Genomic DNA, 20,596 nt, shown 5'->3' with positions numbered 1-20,596 from the left:
CCCGGTCTTAAATCCCTTATTTCAGGGCAATCTCACAGTAGACGATAGACAGTAGGTGCGGGAGTAGGCCATTCAGCCCTTCTAGCCAGCACCGCTATTCACTGTGATCATGGCTGATCATACACAATCAGTACCCCGTTCCTGCCCTCTCCCTATATCCCTTGACCCCGCTATCTATAAGAACTCTATCTAACTCTCTCTTGGGTGCATCCAGAAACTTGGCCTCCACTGCCTTCTGGGGCAGAGCATTCCACATATCCACCACTCTCTGGGTGAAAAAATTTTTCCGCATTTCTGTTCCAAATGGCCTACCCCTTATTCTTAAACTGTGGCCTCTAGTTCTGGACTCACTCATCAACGGCAACATGCTTCCCGCCGTCAGTGTGTCCAATACCTTAATAATCTTATATGTTTCAATCAGATCCCCTCTCATCTTTCTAAATTCCAGTGTATACAAGCCCAGTCGCTCCACAATCTTTCAACATATGACAGTCCCGCCATTCCGGGAATTAACCTTGTGAACCTACACTGCACTCCCTCAATAGCAAGAATGTCCTTCCTCAAATTTGGAGAACAAAACTACACACAATACTCCAGGTGGGGTCTCACCAGGGTCCTGTACAGCTGCAGAAGGACCTCTTTACTCTTATATTCATTTCCTCTTGTTATAAAAGCCAGCATGCCATTAGCTTTCTTCACTGCCTGCTGTACCTGCATGCTTGTTTTCATTGACTGATGTACAAGAACACCTGGAACTCTTACTTCCCCTTTTCCTAATTTGACTCCATTTAGATAGTAATCTGCCTTCCTGTTCTTGCCACCAAAGTGGATAACCTCACATTTATCCACATTAAACTGCATCTGCTATACATTTGCCCACTCACCCAACCTATCCAAGTCACCCTGCATTCTCATAACATCCTCCTGACATTTCACACTGCCACCCAGCTTTGTGTCATCAGCAAATTTGCTAATGTTACTATTAATCCCTTCATCTAAATAATTAATGTATATTGTAAACAGCTGCGGTTGCAGCACCGAACCTTACGGTACCCCACTGGTCACAGCCTGCCATTCCGAAAGGGACCCGTTAATCACTACTCTTTGTTTCCTGTCAGCGAACCAATTTTCAATCCATGTCAGTACTCTGCCCCCAATAACATGTGCCCTAATTTTGCCCACTAATCTCCTATGTGGGACTTTATCAAAAGCTTTCCAAAAGTCCAGGTACACTACATCCACTGGCTCTCCCTCGTCCATTTTCATAGCTACATCCTCAAAAAGCTCCAAAAGATTAGTCAAGCATGATTTTCCCTTCATAAATCCATGCTGACTCAGACTGATCCTTCTACTGCCATCCAAATGTGTCGTAATTTCCTCTTTTATAATTGACTCCAGCATCTTTCTCACCACTGACATCAGGCCAACCAGTCTATAATTCCCTGTTTGCTCTCTCCCTCCTTTCTTGAAAAGTGGGACAACATTAGCCACCCTCCAATCAGCAGGAACTGTTCCGGAATCTATAGAACATTGGGAAATGATTACCAATGCGTCCACGATTTCTAGAGCACCTCTTTAAGTACCCTGGGATGCAGACCATCAAGTCCCGGGGACTTATCAGCCTTCAGACTCAACGGTCTGTCCAACACTGTTTCTTGCCTAACATAAATTTCCTTCAGTTCATCCTTTACCTTAGCTCCTTTGGCCACTATTACATCTGGGAAATTGTTTGTGTCTTCCCTAGTGAAGACAGATCCAAAGTACCTGTTCAACTCATCTGCCATTTCCTTGTTCCCCAGAATAAATTTTGGTTGTAACAATTTTTTTGCTATTCATATAGCTAAAGAAGTTTTTAACTATCCTCCTTTATGTTCTTGGCTAGTTTACCTTCGTACCTCATTTTTTCTTGGCGTATTGCCTTTTTTGTTATCTTCTGTTGCTCTTTAAAAGCTTCCCAGTCCTCCGGTTTCCCGCTCATCTTTGCTATGTTATACTACTCTTTTATTTTTATACTGCCCTTTACTTCCCTCGTTAGCCACGGCCGCCCCTTACTCCCCTTAGGATCTTTCTTCCTCTTTGGAATGAACCAATCCTGCACCTTCTGCATTACTCCCAGAAATACCTGCCATTTTTCCTGCTAGGGTATTGTTCCATTGAACTTTGGCCAGCTCCTCCCTCATAGCTCCATAGTTCTCTCTGTTCAACTGTAATACTGACACATCTGATTTTCCCTTCTCCTTCTCAAATTGTCAGTTAAAACATATCATATTATGGTCACTACCTCCTAATGGTTCTTTTACCTCGAGGTCCCTGATCAAATCCAGTTCATTGCACAACACTATAACTAGAATTGCCTTCTCCCTGGTAGCCTCCAGTACAAGCTGTTCTAAGAATCCATCTCGGAAGCACTCCACAAACTCCCTTTCTTGGGGACCAGTACCATTCTGATTCTCCCAGTCTACCTGCATGTTGAAATCCCCCATGACAACTGTATCATTACCTTTGCGACATGCCAATTTTAACTCTTCATTCAACTTACACCTGACATCCAGACTGCTGTTTGGGGGCCTGTAGATAACTACCACTAGGGTCTTTCTACCCTTAGAATTTCTCAGTTCTATCCATACTGACTCTACATCCCCAGATTCTATGTCCCCCCTTGCAAGGGACTGAATATCATTCCTCACCAACAGAGCCACCTCACCCCCTCTGCCAGTCAGTCTGTCCTTTTGATAAGATGTATATCCTTGAATATTCATTTCCCAGGCCCTGTCGGCTTGAAGCCATGTCCCAGTTATTCCCACAACATCGTACTTGCCAATTTGCTACTGAGCCTCAAGCTCATCTACTTTATTCCTTATACTTTGTGCATTCATATTTAATACTTTTAAGTCAGTACTCCCCTCTCCTTTCATATCAATTCATATTTCACTTGGCCATACTGTATGATTTCTTCTTGAGCTTTCTCCTCCATTGATTCTGTTGTCCTTTTTAACTTTTCTTATTTTCACTTTCCCTTTACCTCCATCCTTATATTTCCAGTTCATCCCCTCCCCTCCACTACTTAGTTTAAACACATCCGTGTTGCAGTGGCAAACCTGTCTGCCAGAATGCTGGTCCCCCACCTATTAAGGTGCAACCCGTCCCTTTTGTACAATTCATCCCTACCCCAAAACAGATCCCAGTGGTCCAAGAATGTAAATCCTTGTTTCCTGCACCAGTTCCTCAGCCACACATTCAGATCCATTATTTCCCTGTTCCTGCCCTCTCCAGCACAAGGAACTGGAAATAAAGCAGAGATAACCACCCTGGAAGTCCTGCTTTTCAGCCTTCTTCCGAGTTCTCTGATGTCCCGCTGCAGAATGTCCTTCCTCTTCTTCCCGATGTCACTTGTGCTGACATGCACTACCACTTCTGGCTGTTCACCTTCACCCTTGAGAATTCCCTGCAATCGGTCCGTGATGTCCTGGATCCTAGCACCAGGGAGGCAACACACCATCCTTAAATCTCGCCTGTTGCCGCAGAAACGCCTTTCTGTACCTCTTACTATGGAGTCCCCTACTAAAACAGCTCTTCCTGATGTCTGACTCCTCGGCTCTGCTTCTGCACCAATTTTCGGCTCGCAGACCTCTCCGCCTCTCAGACTGGTAGTATCTTCTGTCCTGACAGCTTCCAAGGTGAACCTGTTTACAAGAGGTACATCCCCTGGGGTCTCCTGTACTTCAAGCATCCTTTCCTTCCTCATCGTCGCCCCCTTTCTCTCTTCCGGTATCGTCACGTGCAGCCTTGTCTGACAAGGTCCCAGGTCCCAGGTTCCTGGTCTTGAAGCCCGTCTTCCAGGACAAACTCATGAGCAGTCTATTTCCCTTCCAAGGGACTAATTTCCCTGTCATGGGTTCACTATATCCCATTTAAAGGGATCTCATCTCGTCACCAATATTTGCCCTGTCAAATCAAGAAGCATTCGGATTCAAATATTGATATTGTCAAGGAATTCAAAACAACACTCGGACCCAGATATTCAACTGTCTGTTATTTCTGTGGCCACCTTAGAATCTTCTCAGACATTGGTGATTCTGAACGATACAATTTGTAATTCTTCCTTTTCGGACAGCTACAGACTTCCAAGTCAAGATTTCCTGATAATGTAAATAGATGTAACAATCCAAGCATTTATGAGACTGAATAAAAGTACCTTTTTACAACAAGCCCTGCAGCTGGAGTAGGGTGGTTAGTAATTAGCTCAGCGTCTTGCTGGCATGTTTTAATAATACTTGGTTTTCCACATTCCCTTTTATATTTTCAACATTTTCCATTCCCTTCTACCAAAACATTCAGCGGTCACACATTTTCATTACCCTCAAAATTTCCTCTCCCCCATTTCCCAGTGTTGCCTTCAGCTGTTCTTTTCCAGTTTTCTTCCCCGAATCCCAGCTCAACAAGACAGCTCCTCTCTGTTCCGATCTCAGGAGTGTGTGGGACAGTGCAGAATGAACAAGGTTCTGTGTTCCACTCGTGACTTCTGGTTAAGATGGCACTGGTGAACCTCTGTGGCTTCTGGCTGCCAGCTAACGAAACAATGACAGCAACGAAATACTTTGTTAACCACACTTTTTCTGGCAAACAATCATCACAATAGTCTGTAACTTCCCTTTAGTTGGAGGCAATTTGATCTGGTAGAACCGAGGCAAGGCAGGCCCATTGCTGAGAGCGTGAAAAACATGAAAGATCGGGCACAGGCCAAATCGAAACCACGGGGTCCAGGCGCCAGACATGACTGAGCACGATCTATGGGTGGAGATTTACAGACAAAATCAATGCTACAGGGTCAGGCACCGGACACAACCCAGCATGATCCTCGGATGGAGATTTACAGGTCGAATTGAAGTGATAAAGCGTATCCAAGAGGCAGAGCCTGTTGTTCAGATGGAGATTTAACCAGAGACCCAGATAGAAAAGGCGAGATTTGGGCTGCCTCAGATCCCTGCTCAAAGCGGCAGAACCCGATGTTGGGATGGAGAATTAGGCACCGAGCCAGATTGGAAACGTCAGGCTGTCAGAAAGGTCTGGGTGACGGGGCCTGAGGTGAAGTACGGGCCAACTAAGATCGCTGCCCCACCAAGTTTACATGGCTCTACACTAAAGTATGGGGCTCTCTTGCAGATCTCAGTTCAAAAGCACGATTGGCTTGCAGTTACTGTTTGCATAATGGATTGCTTCTATTGCACATTGAGTATTCAATGGTCTTTTTTCATATCTGTGGGGTTGATTTTGTCTTTGGTTCGTGGCTGCCTGTCAGGAGATGAATCTCAAGGTTCTATAATGTATGCATATTTTGATAACAAAATGTACTTTCAACTTTGAACTTTAATTGGGGATAGAGTCAGGGATATAGGACACTGTGGTTACCAAGTGACGGTACGAAGAAACTTGTTTAACATTAGTGGAAATCCGGGTCCTGACAAAGGGTCTCTACCCAAAACGTCGACAGCACTTCTCGCTATCGATGCTGCCTGGGCTGCTGCATTCCACCCGCATTTCGTGTGTGTTGCTTAAATTTCCAGCATCTGCAGATTTCCTTGTGTCAGGTGCTGACATTGTTGGCTGTGATTTAAGGATGGTGATATGAGGATGATTGGAACTGGGAGTGTGAGGATGGGATTAATCCTGTAATCTTTTCTCTCCACCCCTTCCCCCTTCATGATGGGGAGTTTTCTCTGGCCTGTGGTGAGAGGGAGTGGATCCATCGATTCCTTGTTACTGGAATTGTGAGGATGGGATTAATCACAGAATCTTTTCTCCTCCCCAGATCCCGATGACAAACCATCACACACTGTTTTGATCATTGCCGTCGTCGTGATACTCATTCTGATCCTTCTGTGTTGCGGTGTACTCTACAGAAAGCGGGATGATCTTCGCTCACACTGGGACAAATGTATGGGAAAGAAATCTGGTACACCTGACGGTAGGTGTCTCTCCCCACCCCCCCAGTACCAGTTTACAGATCATCACATACTGGTTGTACAATTCCTATTGTGATACTCAATCTGATTATTGCGTGTGTCGTGCTACATATAATCCAGGGTCATCTCTGCTCTGGAGACTCTGGCATCATTGCCACTCATGCAAGTCCACCCAGATGGGAAAGGCATCAAAAAGGGATACATGTGATAGGGAGGAGGAGGGGAGGGAGCAGGGAGGTGGAATGGAGGGTCTTGGGGGTGTAGGGAGGAGGAGGGGAGGGTCTGTGGGAGCAGGGAGGAGGAGGACTGGAGGGGCTGATAGAGTGGATTGGAGGGATGTATGTGTTTATCAGGAAAGGCACTGATGGGGCCTCCTCACCTCTGCTCTCTGTCCCACAGAGCCGGCAATGACACAATCTTTGAACAGTCGATCTGGTGGAGAACACAGCTCATAGACACTCACTCCGTCGGGACAGTGTGTGTTTGATACTGGGGAACGGTGCCCACCCATGGCACAGACTGAGAGCATCGGAGCATCCCACTCGCACCACTGTCCCTGTTCCACAATCCCGGTGAGGGGGGAGCCCTTTAAACACCAAGGGTTCTGCAGTGACCTATGGTGATCCCACCCCTGGATCTGGTCAGTCTCCCAGACTGAGGTTTATAACTGAACCTGTGCTGTGCTCTGTGTTACTGACGGGATCTCCAGTGATCTTCCTACAGCCTTTCCTGGGATATCCACCCAGTTCTCATGCCCCATTTAACTGCTAACATCCTGGAGGAAATTTCTGAAATTGAAATCAACCAAAGAGCCCATGGGAAATCCAGAGAGACCCACACCCCAGGGCTGGGGAAGGGTCACATTTTGCAAATAATTTATTGATGATATTTTATGTTCTCGGTCAAAATAAACCAGTTAAGGTTTCACCAGAGAAATCACAGTCTGAGAGCCTATTGATGGGTGTTTCAGGCAGTGGGCACATACTACCTGTACATACATACATATATACATACTACCTGTATGTATAATTATATTTTCATTTATATTTTATCATTATTATTGTTATGAGCAGAGAGACAACATCTGCTGGAAGTAAATTCCTTGTATGTGCACAGGTACTTGGCGATTAAACTCTGATTCTGATTCTAATTACTCAGCTGTGCACTGTCAAACATCGAGTGTCTCAGGCAGCGTCTGTGGAGAGAGACAAAGAGTTAATGTTTCAGGTTCCACACCCTTCGTCTACATCTCTCTCTGCTCTAAATATGTAAATGTACAATAACATTAAAGAACCATTAATCATAAATGATCTGGATGATGGGGTGGTAAATTGGATTAGTAGGTATGCCGATGATACTAAGGTAGGAGGTGATGTGGATAATGAGGTGGGTTTTCAAAGCTTGCAGGGAGATTTATGCCAGTTAGAAGAATGGGCTGAATGTTGGCAGATGGAGTTTAATGCTGAGAAGTGTGAAGTTCTACATTTTGGCAGGAATAATCTAAATAGAACATACAGGGTAAATGGTTGGGCATTGAGGAATGCAGTGGAATAGAGAGATCTAGGAATAACAGTGCATAATTCCCTGAAGGTGGAGTCTCATGTAGATAGGGTGGTGAAGAAGGCTTTTGGAATGCTGGCCTTTATAAATCAGAGCATTGAGTACAGAAGTTGGGATGTAATGTTAAAATTGTACAAGGCATTGGTAAGGCCAAATTTGGAATATTGTGTACAGTTCTGATCACCGAATTATAGGAAAGATATCAATAAATTAGAGAGTGCAGAGACGATTTACTAGGATGTTACCTGGGTTTCAGCACTTAAGTTACAGAGAAAGATTGAGCAAGTTAGGTCTCTATTCATTGGAGCGTAGAAGGTTGAGGGGGGAGTTGATCAAGGTATTTAAAAATTTTGAGAGGGATAGATAGAGTTGACGTGAATAGGCTGTTTCCATTGAGAGTAGGGGAGATTCAAATGAGAGGACATGATTTGAGAGTTAGGGGGCAGAAGTTTAAGGGAAACACGAGGGGGTATTTCTTCACTCAGAGAGTTATAGCTGTGTGGAATGAGCTTCCTGTAGAAGTAGTAGAGGCCAGTTCAGTTGTGTCATTTAAGGTAAAATTGGATAGGTATATGGACAGGAAAGGAGTGGAGGGTTATGGGCTGAGTGTGGGTAGGTGGGACTAGGTGAGATTAAGAGTTCGGCACGGACTAGGAGGGCCGAGATGGCCTGTTTCCATGCTGTGATTGTTATATGGTTAACCATTCTAAAACCAGTCTTTGGGGTACTGCAAGTCTGTCTTTACTAATGCTTTGCTGCACACTCAAGTGCTCGGTGGGGGGGGGGGGGGGGGGTGCCAATGCTTTTTTGCTACTCAGGGAGAGGGTGATCATTGCTGCTGTTTATGTGTGGGTGGGGAGATGCAGCGGGGGGGGTTTTGGTTCTAACATTTAACTGTCATTCATTCTTTCGGGCACTCTGTTGTCATGGATGTTTGCGAAGAAAAAGAATTTCAGGATGTATATTGTGTACATTTCTCTGACATTAAATGTCATTGTAGCTTAAAAAATTATTCTGTTGGACGTCCATGAAGCTGTAAGGGGTTACAGAGTGGGGGAGGGGTCCAGGGACCAGAGTGCGTTTCAAAGATAGGGAGGATGGTTCGGTCCTTACAAGTGTTGCTGGAGTTGACCTCACCCAGGTAAGTGGAGTGTGTTCCATCACACTTCTGAGTTGCAGATCGGGGAGAGGCATTGAGGTGTGAGGAGGTGAGTCGCTCCCCACAGAGTCCCCGGTCTCTGACTTGCTGCTGTAGACACGGTGTTGATGTGACTGGTCCAGTTGAGTCTCTGGTCATTGGTGACCCCAGTGTGTTCATGGTGGGAACTGGACAATGGGAATGTCAGAAGGAGGTGGTCAGACTCTCGCTTATTGGAGATGGTCACTGCCTGGTACTTGTGTGGTGTGAATGTTACCTGTCACTTCACAGCCTGTGTCTGACTGTTCTCCTGGGCTTACTGCATGCAGCCAGGAGGTGCTTCTAGTCAAGTCAAGTTGCTTTTTATTGTCATTTCAACCATAACTGCTGGTATGGTACACAGTAAAAACAAGGTGTTTCTCAGGACCACAGTGCTACATTAACAATACAAAAACTACACTGAACTACGTAAACCAACACAAAAACTACAGTACCCAGGACTGCATAAAGTATACAGAACAGTGCAAGCATTATAATAAACAAGACACTAGGCACAACAGAGATCAGTTGGTTGGTAGTCCGATGGCTTAGGGGAAAATTTGTTACATAATATAAACAGCTGAATGGCGGCATCCAGGATTCCGTCCATTTCTGTACTCAACGTCGAGTATATTGTTGCCACAGGTGTACTCCAATTTAATGTCCATTGGGGAGCAGAATGGACGGGAGAGCTGGCTGGCTAGGACTTGACTCTTTCCTGGCATGGACTCCGCCTGCTCGCCTCGCTTCAATTTCCTCGCACACAGCTTATGCTGTCCCCACCTCCGGCGACTGACATCAGGCGACTCTGAGGAATGCAGGCCAGGTTCCGTCAGCAAGCTGAGGTCGAGCAATCTAGCTAGCAGATTTTCATGAAGGTTCATTTTTGGGCAATCTCTGTATTGTAGCAGTAACTGGTGATGGTAGATAGTCGCTATTATCCATTGCCCTAAACCCTAATGGTGCCTTAAAATCAAATTTAAATTAAACTAAAAAACTAAATTAAAGTTCACCTGCTGACATGGGAATGGAACTGAATATTGTGCACTCACCAGTGAACATCCCCACTTCTGACCTCCATTGACCCTTGTTGCACAATAAAGTCACCCCAGTCCCACTCTCAAACAATATCCCAACTCAAACCACCGCTGGCTCCCAACAACACCTGATCCCCAAACAATACTGCACTTCAATCAGTAACCATACTGTAAGTACAAACCAATATAAAAAAAATCCCTCAACCGTGAAATGACAATCCCACCAAAATACCACAATTAAGATCAATCAACATCCGATCACAGTGACATGAACACCTCAGGCCAAAGAAAAATCCATACACAACAACAATATTCCTCATCCAAGCAACACTTGAACCCAACAATGATAACTTATTTATACAACATTCTTTGTGCAGACTGTGTAATTCAAAGTCTTCTACAATGGGATAAAGTGCAAACATTAAAAGACAAAAAGATGTTAGCTAAAAGTGAGGTTAAATAAATAGGTTTGAAAGTGTCAGTGAGTTTGCATCCCTTTTCATTTTTAGGTACTGAGTTCTACAAATAGGGAAAGTACTTTAAAAAAGATGACCTACCATTTATAATTTAAATTCAAGAGTCTGGCTGAAGAAGACCTGAGAGCTCAAGCAGAAGTATGAAACAGAAGCAATTCTGGCATACTCTGGTCCTAGAGCATTGAGAGCTTTAAAAACAAGTCATAGAATTTTAAAATCCATTCTAAAAGATACAAGATCCAATGCAAATATTTAGGATTGGAGTGATATGCTCCCTCATCCTGGTTTTAGTTGAAAGGCTAGCAGCACTGTTCTGAATAGATAGCATTGGATGGCAAGTAAAAAATTGCATTGCAGTAATCTAGTCTATTTAATTTAAGGGTGTGAACTAGTTTTTCAGCATCATTACAAGACAGAAACAGACATTCCTTTGCAATGTTTCTAAGTGTAGAAATGGTGCTCTGGTCATTTTTATGCAGGATTAAATTTACAAATCTGAATCAAGGAAGTCTGATTTTACAAGGGGAGCCAAGTTCCCAAGTTTATCAAGAAGTTTATCTCTTTTGCCTCTGGGACTCGCCAGAATTATTTCAGTATTATCTTCATTTCATTTCAGGAAATTATTGCTCATCCTTTTGTTTATTGCAGCCATACCAGAAGTCAGAGAAGATGAGAGTACTATCATTAGGCTTGACTGAGAGATACAATCGTGGAAATCAAATTTATGCTCTCTAATGATGTCTCCTGAGGGGAGCATGTATAAGGATAAGTGAAGGAGACCAAGGCAGCTTCCTTCAAAACCAAAAGCTACATCGTATCTTTTAGAGAAATGGTTTCCAAGACAGACAATAATTTTTCTTTCTGAGATACACTAACTAAACCAATTGAAGGGAACACCAGTGAGGTCAACCCTGTTCTCAAGGTGATCTAGGAGAATGTTACGGTCAACTGGGTTGAAGGTGTCGTGGTTTCTCGTGCCCCACAAACGACCAGGAGACGCAGAAGATTCTTCAAGATGTATTAAACTTTAGTTTGCAAATCAAAGCTGATTGCCCACCGATCCTTGTACATAGCATTTTTTATAGCAATCTCCTGGTTTAGTTGCATTAGCATATCCAATCGGTCTATAGGTGCGTATCACAAGTACATCCGCCACTACTGTTTCTACCTATTGACTTAATCATGTTCTAATCTACATCTCTTAGCTACCTCTCATTAACACACCATTGTCTTCTACATTCTTAAGATTTCATTCTCCTAAATTGGGTACATGCATAGCAAATAGCAAGTTCAAACTACATAATCTACATCAAGGCTGACTACATAGTTTTGGTTACACAGCAAACAAGTTCAAAGCAAAACATCTCTTAGCTACCTCTCATTACCACACCATTGACTTCTACATTCAATTGGATATATGCATAGCAAATAACAAACTCAGACTACATGATCCACATCTCTTAGCTTCCTCTTATTAACACACCATTGTCTTCTACATTCCTAAGATTTCATTCTCTAGCAAATAGCAAGTTGCAACTTTTATGCTCCAATAAAGGCAGCACTTAAAGTAGATTGAGGTGAATTAGAACTGAGACCCTGTTGGCATCAGTGCTGGACTGAAGGTCACTGACAATTTTGGTGAGGGCTGTCACCACCCAGTGGTTTGCTCTGAAACCTTTCCAGAATATTGTTCTCATCCAGAATGCTGTTGAGTTAGTTGCAAATGACTTCTAAATGACAATCAACACCCTCAGCACAAACAACAACCCACCGAGAAAAGACTTAGGTGCTGAGATAGAGGCAGCTCACGGTTTCTATGGAGATCTCTTTCTTTATTATAGCACAGGCAGAACAGCGAGAGTAGAACCCAGGGAAGTGGCTTGCCCCTCTTGTACAATGTGGAAAGTCGGGCTGATCCCCAGTGATTACATCTGCACTTGGGTGCAGCTTCTTACAGACTACATTAGGGAAATGGAGCTGGAACTGGATGACCTGCGGATCATTCAGGAGACAGAGAAGTTGCTTGATTAAGATTTCCAGGAAGGCAGTCATACCCTATGTCACAGGATGCAGGTAAGTGGGTGACTATCAGGACTGGGTGAAAGGGAGAAGTATTGAGGACCAGTGATCGAATGTTGTATTGTTATAAGACATTGGTGAGGCCTACTTACAGGAAAGATGTAACTAAGGTGGAAAGAGTACAGAAAAAGATTACTAGGATGTTGCCGGGTGTGGAGGACCTAAGTTATAAGATTGAATATTTACTAGAACGTAGAAGATTGAGAGATTTGATACAGATATACAAAATTATGAAGAGTATGGATAGAGTAAATGCAAGCAGGCTTTCTGAGTGAGGTTGGGTGGGACTGGAACCAGAGGTCATGGGTTAAGGATGTAAGTTTTGATGGAACATGAGGGCCATTGGAGTGTGGAAGCACAAGGGGTGAATATGAGCTAGATTTCACCGTGAAGCAAAGTATGTATTGGCACATGGGTGGAGGAATGGAGGACTATGGTCCCATTGAACATAGAAATCTATAGCACATTATAGGCCTTTCTGCCCACAATGTTGTGCTGACCATGTAACCTACACTAGAAGCTGGCTAGAATTTCCTTGCTGAATAACCCTCTATTTTTCTCAACTCCATGTACCTATCTAAGAGACTCGCAAAAGATCCTATTCTATCCACCTCAACCACCATCACTGGCAGTGCATTTCACGCACTCACCACTCTCTGTGTGGTTACTTCCAACATACCCCTTGCACCTATTTCCATGCACCTTAAAGCTATGCCTTTTGTTAGGCATTTTAGCCCTGGGAAAAACCTCTGGCTATCCAGGCGATCAATGCCTCTCATCATCTGTTAGTTCGCCTCTCATCCTCTGTCGCTCCAAGGGGAAAAGGTCAAGTTCACTCAATCTATTCTCATAAAGCACGTTCTCCAATCCAGTCAACTTCCTTGTAAATCTCCTCTGCACTCTTTATAATGTCCACTTTTTTCCTGTAGTGAGGTGACCAGGTCCAAACACAGTCCTCCAAGTGGAGTCAAACTAAGTTGGGTCACGGGGTAGGTCATTGGGAGTAGGCAGTTTAACTGGTTTTAGCATGGACAACTTGGGCCAAAGGGCTTGTTTCTGTGCTGTACTTTTCTATGACTGTATAAATAATCATTGCGGGTGTTCCCTTCAATGAAATGCATACTGTTCTGGATACTATTGGACTCTGTTGCAGAGGAAAGCTACAGCAGTCGGGTCTCTGGCAATGTCTGGTTCCGCGGCTCGGAGGGAAGGTGGGACAAGAGGTGAACAGTAGTGATAGAGGATTCACTGGTTAAAGGGACAGAAGAGATTCTGTGGATGAAAACATGACTAACAGATGTTATGTAGCCTTTCAGGTGCCAGAGTCAGAGACATCTAGGCATCCATAGCATTCTTAACGGGAAAGGTGAACAGCCAGACGTCAGGGTCCACATCAGTACCAATCACAGAGGCAGAAAGTGTGATGAACTCCTGTAAAGTGCATTCAGGGAGTGAAGTGCGAAGTTAAAGGACTCTTAACACATGCTGGTGAGGCCAGAGCTAGGAAGACAATGCCCTGAAACGTGGCTAAGGAGATGGTGCAGGAGGAGGGATTCAGATATTTGGATCATTGGATTCTTTTCCAAAGTTTAAAGTAAATTTATCAAAGTAAACAGCTGTCATGATATACAACCCTAAGTTTGATTTCCTTGTGGGCACTCACAGTAAATCCAAGAAACACAATAGAATCAATGAAAGATTGCACCCAAGAGGAAGGGAAGATACCAATGTGCAAAGGACGTCAAATTATACCAGGAAGTATAGATCTGGACCCAGCGTTGACATTTTTGATTGGAGAAAGGCTTTACCCATTGCCCTCTATTTTCTAAGCTCCATGTATTCATTCACTAGTCCCTTAAAAGACCCTATTGTTTCGGCCTCCACCAATGCCACTGGCAGCCCATTCCACGCACTCACCACTCTCTACGTTTAAAAAAAACTTACCGCTGACATCTCGTCTGTACCTACTTCCAAGCACCTTAAAGCTATGCCCTCTCATGCTAGTCATTTCAGCCATGGGGAAAAGCCTCTTACCATCCACATGATCAACGTCTCTCATTATCTTGTCAGACCTTATCTTGTAAACCTCTGTCAGGACACCTCTCATCCTCCGAGTTCACTCAACCTATTCTCATACGGCATGCTCCCCAATCCAGACAACATCCTTAAAAATCTCCTCTGCAACCTTTCCATGGTTTCCATGTCTTTCCTACTGTGAGGCGATCAGAACTGAGCACAGTACTCCAAGTGGAGTCTGATCAGGGTCCTATCTAACTGCGACGTTACCTCTCGGCTCTTAGACACAATCCCATGATTGACGAAGGCCAATGCACCATATGTCTTCTTAATCAGAGTCCGCGAAGCTGCTTTGACTGTTCTAAGGACTTGGAACCCAAGATCCCTCTGATCCTGCACACTGCCAAGAGTATTACCACTAGTACTATATTCTGCCATCATATTTGACCTACCAAAATGAACCACGTCACACTTATCTGAGTTGAACTCCAGCTGCCACTTCTCAGCCCAGTTTTGCATCCTATCAATGTCCCATTGTAACCTCTGACAGCCCTCCACACTATCCACAACACCCCCAACCTTTGTATCATATAACCATTTAACAATTACAGCACAGAAACAGGCCATCTCAACCTGTAACCCTCCATTCCTTTCCTGTCCATATACCAATCCAATTTTACTTTAAATGACAATACTGAACTTGCCTCTAACACTTCTACCGGAAGCTCATTCCACACAGCTATCACTCTCTGAGTAAAGAAATTCTGCCTCATGTTACCCTTATGCTTTTTCCCCCTAACTCTCAACTCATGTTCTCTTGTTTGAATCTCCCCTACTCTCAATGGAAAAAGCCTATGCACGTCAACTCTATCTATACCCCTCATAATTTTAAATACCTCTATCAAATCCCCCCTCGACCTTCTGTGATCCAAAGAATAAAGACCAAACATGTTCAACCTTTCCCTGTAACTTAGGTGCTGATACCCAGCTAACATTCTAGTAAATCTTCTCTGTACTCTCTATTTTGTTGACATCTTTCCTATAATTTGGTGACCAGAAATGTACATAATACTCCAAATTCGGCCTTACCAATGCTTTGTACTTTTTGTAACATTACATCCCAACTCCTATACTCAATGCTTTGATTTATAAATGCCAGCATAGCAAAAGCTTTCTTCACCACCCTATCCACATGAGATTCCATCTTCAGGGAACTATGCAACATTATTCCTAGATCACTCTGTTCTACTGCATTCTTCAATGCCCTACCATTTGCCATGTATGTCCTAATTGGATTATTCCTACCAAAATGTAGCACCTCATACTTATCAGCATTAAACTCCAGCTGCCATCATTCAGTCCACACTTGTAACTGGCCTAAATCTCTCTGCAAGCTTTAAAAAACTACTTAATTATCCACAACGCCACCTACCTTAGTATCATCTGTGTACTTACTAATCCAATTTACCACCCCATCATCCAGATCATTAATGTATATAACAAACAACATTGTGTCACCCCCTGGGTCGCCTCAGGCTCGCTCCGCTCGTTCTTGTCTAGGGGGAGCAGCCTTCGGCCTCGCCAAACTGGGTAATCAGCTGGTGTGGATGCTGTGTGATGTCCCCGCCTCGCCCAAAAACAGACAGTACACCATAAGCGATTAGATGAGTACAATTTATAAAGGTTACTATAACTAAGTGATTAATAACGATACAGTATATATGAAGAGAAAAAAAAATAAAGAAAAGGCGCCAAACTTATCAAACCACTTCGTGCACAGCCGTTGGAGCTCAACTTCTGAAGTCTTCTGGCCACCATTCGATCCCCTCCGAACTCCTCGACTCGCAGCTCAGGACCCTCCGAGTGCTCAACCAAGCACATCTAGCTTTATCCCCCCTCCTCGGAGTACCTCCCGGTCTCGGACCCCCCCCCCTCCCCCCTTTGGGGTCCGATCCTCGCCCAGCTTAGAGCATTGCGTCCTCTCTCTCGACCCGCTCGCGCCGATCTGCCCAAAAGCCCGTCAACAAAAGCTTACAGACTCAGAAGAAAGAACATTAATCCCCATTTGGTTTACAAAGGAATACCATTCTCGTTATCAGTAAATTAGCATTCCTGCTAGTTAACAAAAGGAAACCCTTTCCCAACAGTAACAAAGAAAAAAGAAGAAACCCCCTTTACACTCTCCCTCCACCAAATAAAAGTCATGTCCTCATGACTACTAAATAACTCGCCACCTTTCCTGCCAACACACCGTAACCCAAGCACAAACAGTGACATCTCCTCCCCACACAATAAACCTCACGCCCTGTTCCTCAGGCGCTACTTAGGCCAACTATCTGGGAGTTCCCTAACCCTTCTGAGTCCTCCGTACCCCCTCACCTAAACCCTTCAGGCTCGGACACAACTAGGGATACCTTGGGCCCACTACCAACTCTTCTCTCAACCTCTCACTCATGCCCCACACTGCACACAGCTAACCCTCCCCGCTACACCTGACTCAATGGGAGAAGGAAATCGAGGGAAAGTCAGCAAAAGGCAGCATGTACCACACATCCAGCACATCATCGATCGAATCTGTATTCTTCCTCAGTTCTGTGATCGGTAGCTGCTGTTTGATCTTCTCCAAACGGAAACACGTGGCCTGCACTGCTCCCGCAGTCTCTTCAGCCTCCTGTTCAGTATTCACTGCACTTTGCTCCAGCTTTTTCTTCCTCATGACTTCTTCCAGATCAACTTTCAGGTTTTGCACTTCATTTGAACTGTCGATGTTCATCTTCAGGTTCCCTTCAAGCTTCCGCTTCTCTCTTCTGAGATTTGTCTGTAATTTCTTCACCTCCGCAAACTCCCCTCTCCGGGTTCTCAGTTTGCTATTATCCTCAGTCAGACAACTTTCTTCATTCTCTCCAACTTGTAATTCTTCCAAATGGTTCCAGATCACTTCCTCCAGTCTCTCCGTCTTCATTTCAAACTTGATTCCATAGAGACAGTCACTCACGAGCTGTGACCTTCGGCAGCCCTGGCACGTGTCCAGAAAACACTTTAACTCGGTAGTTCTCAGCTGCTCCTGCAACGACCTCACTTCATATTCTCCTGAGGCAAATCCAAATACCAAGAGATCATCCACATACACCAAAACTCCAAACGCCTCCACATCCCCTATGGTCTTCCACCTGCCCCGCAGGAAGGTTGCAAGGGCTCCAGATATGTCCTGTGGCATCTTTTCGGACCCGAAGACTCCTAGGGAATTTATAACGGCCGTCTTCTCCTTGTCGGCCTCACTCATCGGGATCTGGCAACATCCACTCCTCAGATCCAGCACCTTAAACCACGTCGCACCACTCAGACAGGACATCACCTCTTCAGCCCTCAGGGCCATATTCTGGTCACTGTCAGTGCGCCTCTTCAGTGCAATATAATCCACACACATGCTGCCTACATCTTCCACGGCTGTAGGGGCCAGTCGCCGCAACCTCTCTCTCTCCGAGGTGTCTTCAGTAGTCAACTCCCCTCCCTCGTGGTATTTCGCAGCGTCCACTGAGAGGATCTCACCCTCAGATACTTCTCCCAGGCCGTACCCCCACTGGCTCTTGTTTGAATTCGCTATCGGCCCAATGCTGCTACACACGTCCGCACAAGCAGCTCGAAATTCTGGGTGCATCGACAATGCCTCCAAACAGCGCTCACCCGCCTCCTCCGGGCAGGCTCCCAAGCGCACCAGCAGGATTTTGGTTCTCTCTAGAACAGAAACGCTGCCCGTCTCAACAGGGTCCGGACACATCAGCATTAACGATTCATGAACCTCAGTGTCCTCCACATTTGCCTCTAAGAACTACATTTTCACTGACCAACAACCGTTGTCTGGATAATCACCGGCACTGGTACCCCGAATCTCCAGTGTCCTCAATGTCGTCAAGGGTAAATGCTTCCAATAACGGTTATGAAACAAACTGTACAGCAACTTAATCAGCGCCCCGGTGACTAGGATGGTTTTAACTTGACTTCCATCCATCCGTAACAACACCTGTGCGCATGGCCCCTCTAAGCCTTCAGGAATAGAGTCTGTTCCTTTCGGGAGTTCCTTGGTATATTGCTGGGACCGTGCTCCCCCAGAGACCCCAAGCCGTTCCCCCACTGGGCCTCCTCTAAGTTTCCCGACACCTCTCGAATCAACGGAACAACTGATCCCCTTGACAGATCCCCTTGGCACCACAAGCAATTTATCTGCCCCCCTAGGCAAAAAGGGATAGCCTAAAAACTTCCCACCAATCTCCTGCCACGGATATGATAAGCCCCCCAGCTGCGGCATTTGACTTCCAGTCGAACCACTCGCATTTTCCCACACTTTCCCAGAACTGGCAGCGGTCACTTCGAGGTAATTGCGCCCGACAGTTCTAACAAAGTCACCAGCCCGCCTACTCAAACTTTCAACCAGTCCCTGTCGCTTTCCCTCAGCCAAGTACTGCCACTCACCCAACAACTTAGGGGTCCGCTCCGCCCACGCCTCCGCTCCTTTAGGGCTGGACATTATTCCAATAACCGGGCGGAGCTCACCACTGCTGAAACATCCCAACCTGTCACTCCTCACTCTCCAAACAGTACGGACAACCCATGGTCCCACCACCATATCGTCAGCACTAGTCGGGGAACTCGAACAACGACCTCCGGGCTACCAACAGCAGCCACCCCACCCAACACACACGCAGTGATAACCAGCAATCGCACACCCACAAAGGCACACCAGCTCATCGCCGCAGACACAATTCAAAGAGGGTGATCACACAGCTTCCACAGAAATCAACCCCGGACAAGCACCCCACAATGTCACCCCCTGGGTCGCCTCAGGCTCGCTCCGCTCGTTCTTGTCTAGGGGGAGCAGCCTTCGGCCTCGCCAAACTGGGTAATCAGCTGGTGTGGATGCTGTGTGATGTCCCCGCCTCGCCCAAATACAGACAGTACACCATAAGCGATTAGATGAGTACAATTTATAAAGGTTACTATAACTAAGTGATTAATAACGATACAGTATATATGAAGAGAAAAAAAATAAAGAAAAGGCGCCAAACTTATCAAAGTCCAAACCACTTCGTGCACAACCGTTGGAGCTCAATTTCTGAAGTCTTCTGGCCACCATTCGATCCCCTCCGAACTCCTCGACTCGCAGCTCAGGACCCTCCGAACTCCTCGACTCGCAGCTCAGGACCCTCCGAGTGGTCAACCAAGCACATCTAGCTTTATCCCCCCTCCTCGGAGTACCTCCCAGTCTCGGACCCCCCCCCCCCCTTTGGGGTCCGATCCTCGCCCAGCTTAGAGCATTGCGTCCTCTCTCTCGACCCGCTCGCGCCGATCTGCCCAAAAGCCCGTCAACAAAAGCTGACAGACTCAGAAGAAAGAACATTAATCCCCATTTGGTTTACAAAGGAATACCATTCTCGTTATCAGTAAATTAACATTCCTGCTAGTTAACAAAAGGAAACCCTTTCCCAACAGTAACAAAGAAAAAAGAAGAAACCCCCTTTACAATTGGACCCAGTACAGATCCCTGAGGCACACCATAGTCACTGGCCTCCAACCTGACAAACAGTTATCCACCACTACTCTCTAGCATCTCCCATCCAGCCACTGTTGAATCCATTTTACTACTTCAATATTAATACCTAACGATTGAACCTTCCGTGTAGAACCTTGTCAAAAGCCTTACTGAAGTCCATATAGACAACATTCACTGCTTTACCCTCGTCAACTTTCCTCGTAACCTTTTCAAAAAATTCAATAAGATTTGTCAAACATGACTTTTCACGCACAAATCCATGCTGACTGTTCCTAATCACACCCTGTCTATCCAGATAATTTATATATACCATCTCTAAGAATACTTTCCATAAAATTTACCCACCACTGATGTCAAACTGTCAGGCCTACAATTGCTAGGTTTACTCTTAGAACCTTTTTTAAACAATGGAACCACATGAGCAATACGCCAATCCTCCGGCACTGTCCCCGTTTCTAATGACATTTGAAATATTTCTGTCAGAGCCCCAGCTATTTCTACACTACCTTCACTCAAGGTCCTAGGGAACATTCTGTCAGGACCCGGAGATTTATCCACTTTTATATTCCTTAAAAGCGCCAGTACTTCCTCTTCTTTAATCGTCATAGTGTCCATAACTTCCCTACTTGTTTCCCTTACTTTACACAATTCAATATCCTTCTCCTTAGTGTATACTGAAGAAAAGAAATTGTTCAAAATCTCTCCCATCTCTTTCAGCTCCACACATAGCTGTCTACGCT

General features: G+C 45.1%; 1 protein-coding gene across 1 annotated transcript in view; it reads left to right on the top strand.

Annotated features, from left to right (window-relative positions):
- The window catches only part of LOC132380939 (T-lymphocyte surface antigen Ly-9-like), a 59,369-nt gene extending 52,099 nt beyond the window's left edge, over window positions 1–7,270 (top strand). The window contains exons 5-6 of the mRNA XM_059949919.1: window positions 5,810–5,965; window positions 6,363–7,270. Of these exons, the coding sequence (XP_059805902.1) occupies window positions 5,810–5,965; window positions 6,363–6,418 (212 nt within the window). The 3' untranslated portion in view covers window positions 6,419–7,270. The remainder of the gene's footprint in view (window positions 1–5,809; window positions 5,966–6,362) is intronic.
- The last annotated feature ends 13,326 nt before the right edge of the window (window positions 7,271–20,596 follow it).

Source organism: Hypanus sabinus, chromosome 25, assembly GCF_030144855.1.
Source record: "Hypanus sabinus isolate sHypSab1 chromosome 25, sHypSab1.hap1, whole genome shotgun sequence".
NCBI lineage: Eukaryota > Metazoa > Chordata > Chondrichthyes > Myliobatiformes > Dasyatidae > Hypanus > Hypanus sabinus.
The sequence above is the reverse complement of the archived record's forward strand: the minus strand, read 5'-3'. Positions and strand labels throughout refer to the sequence as shown.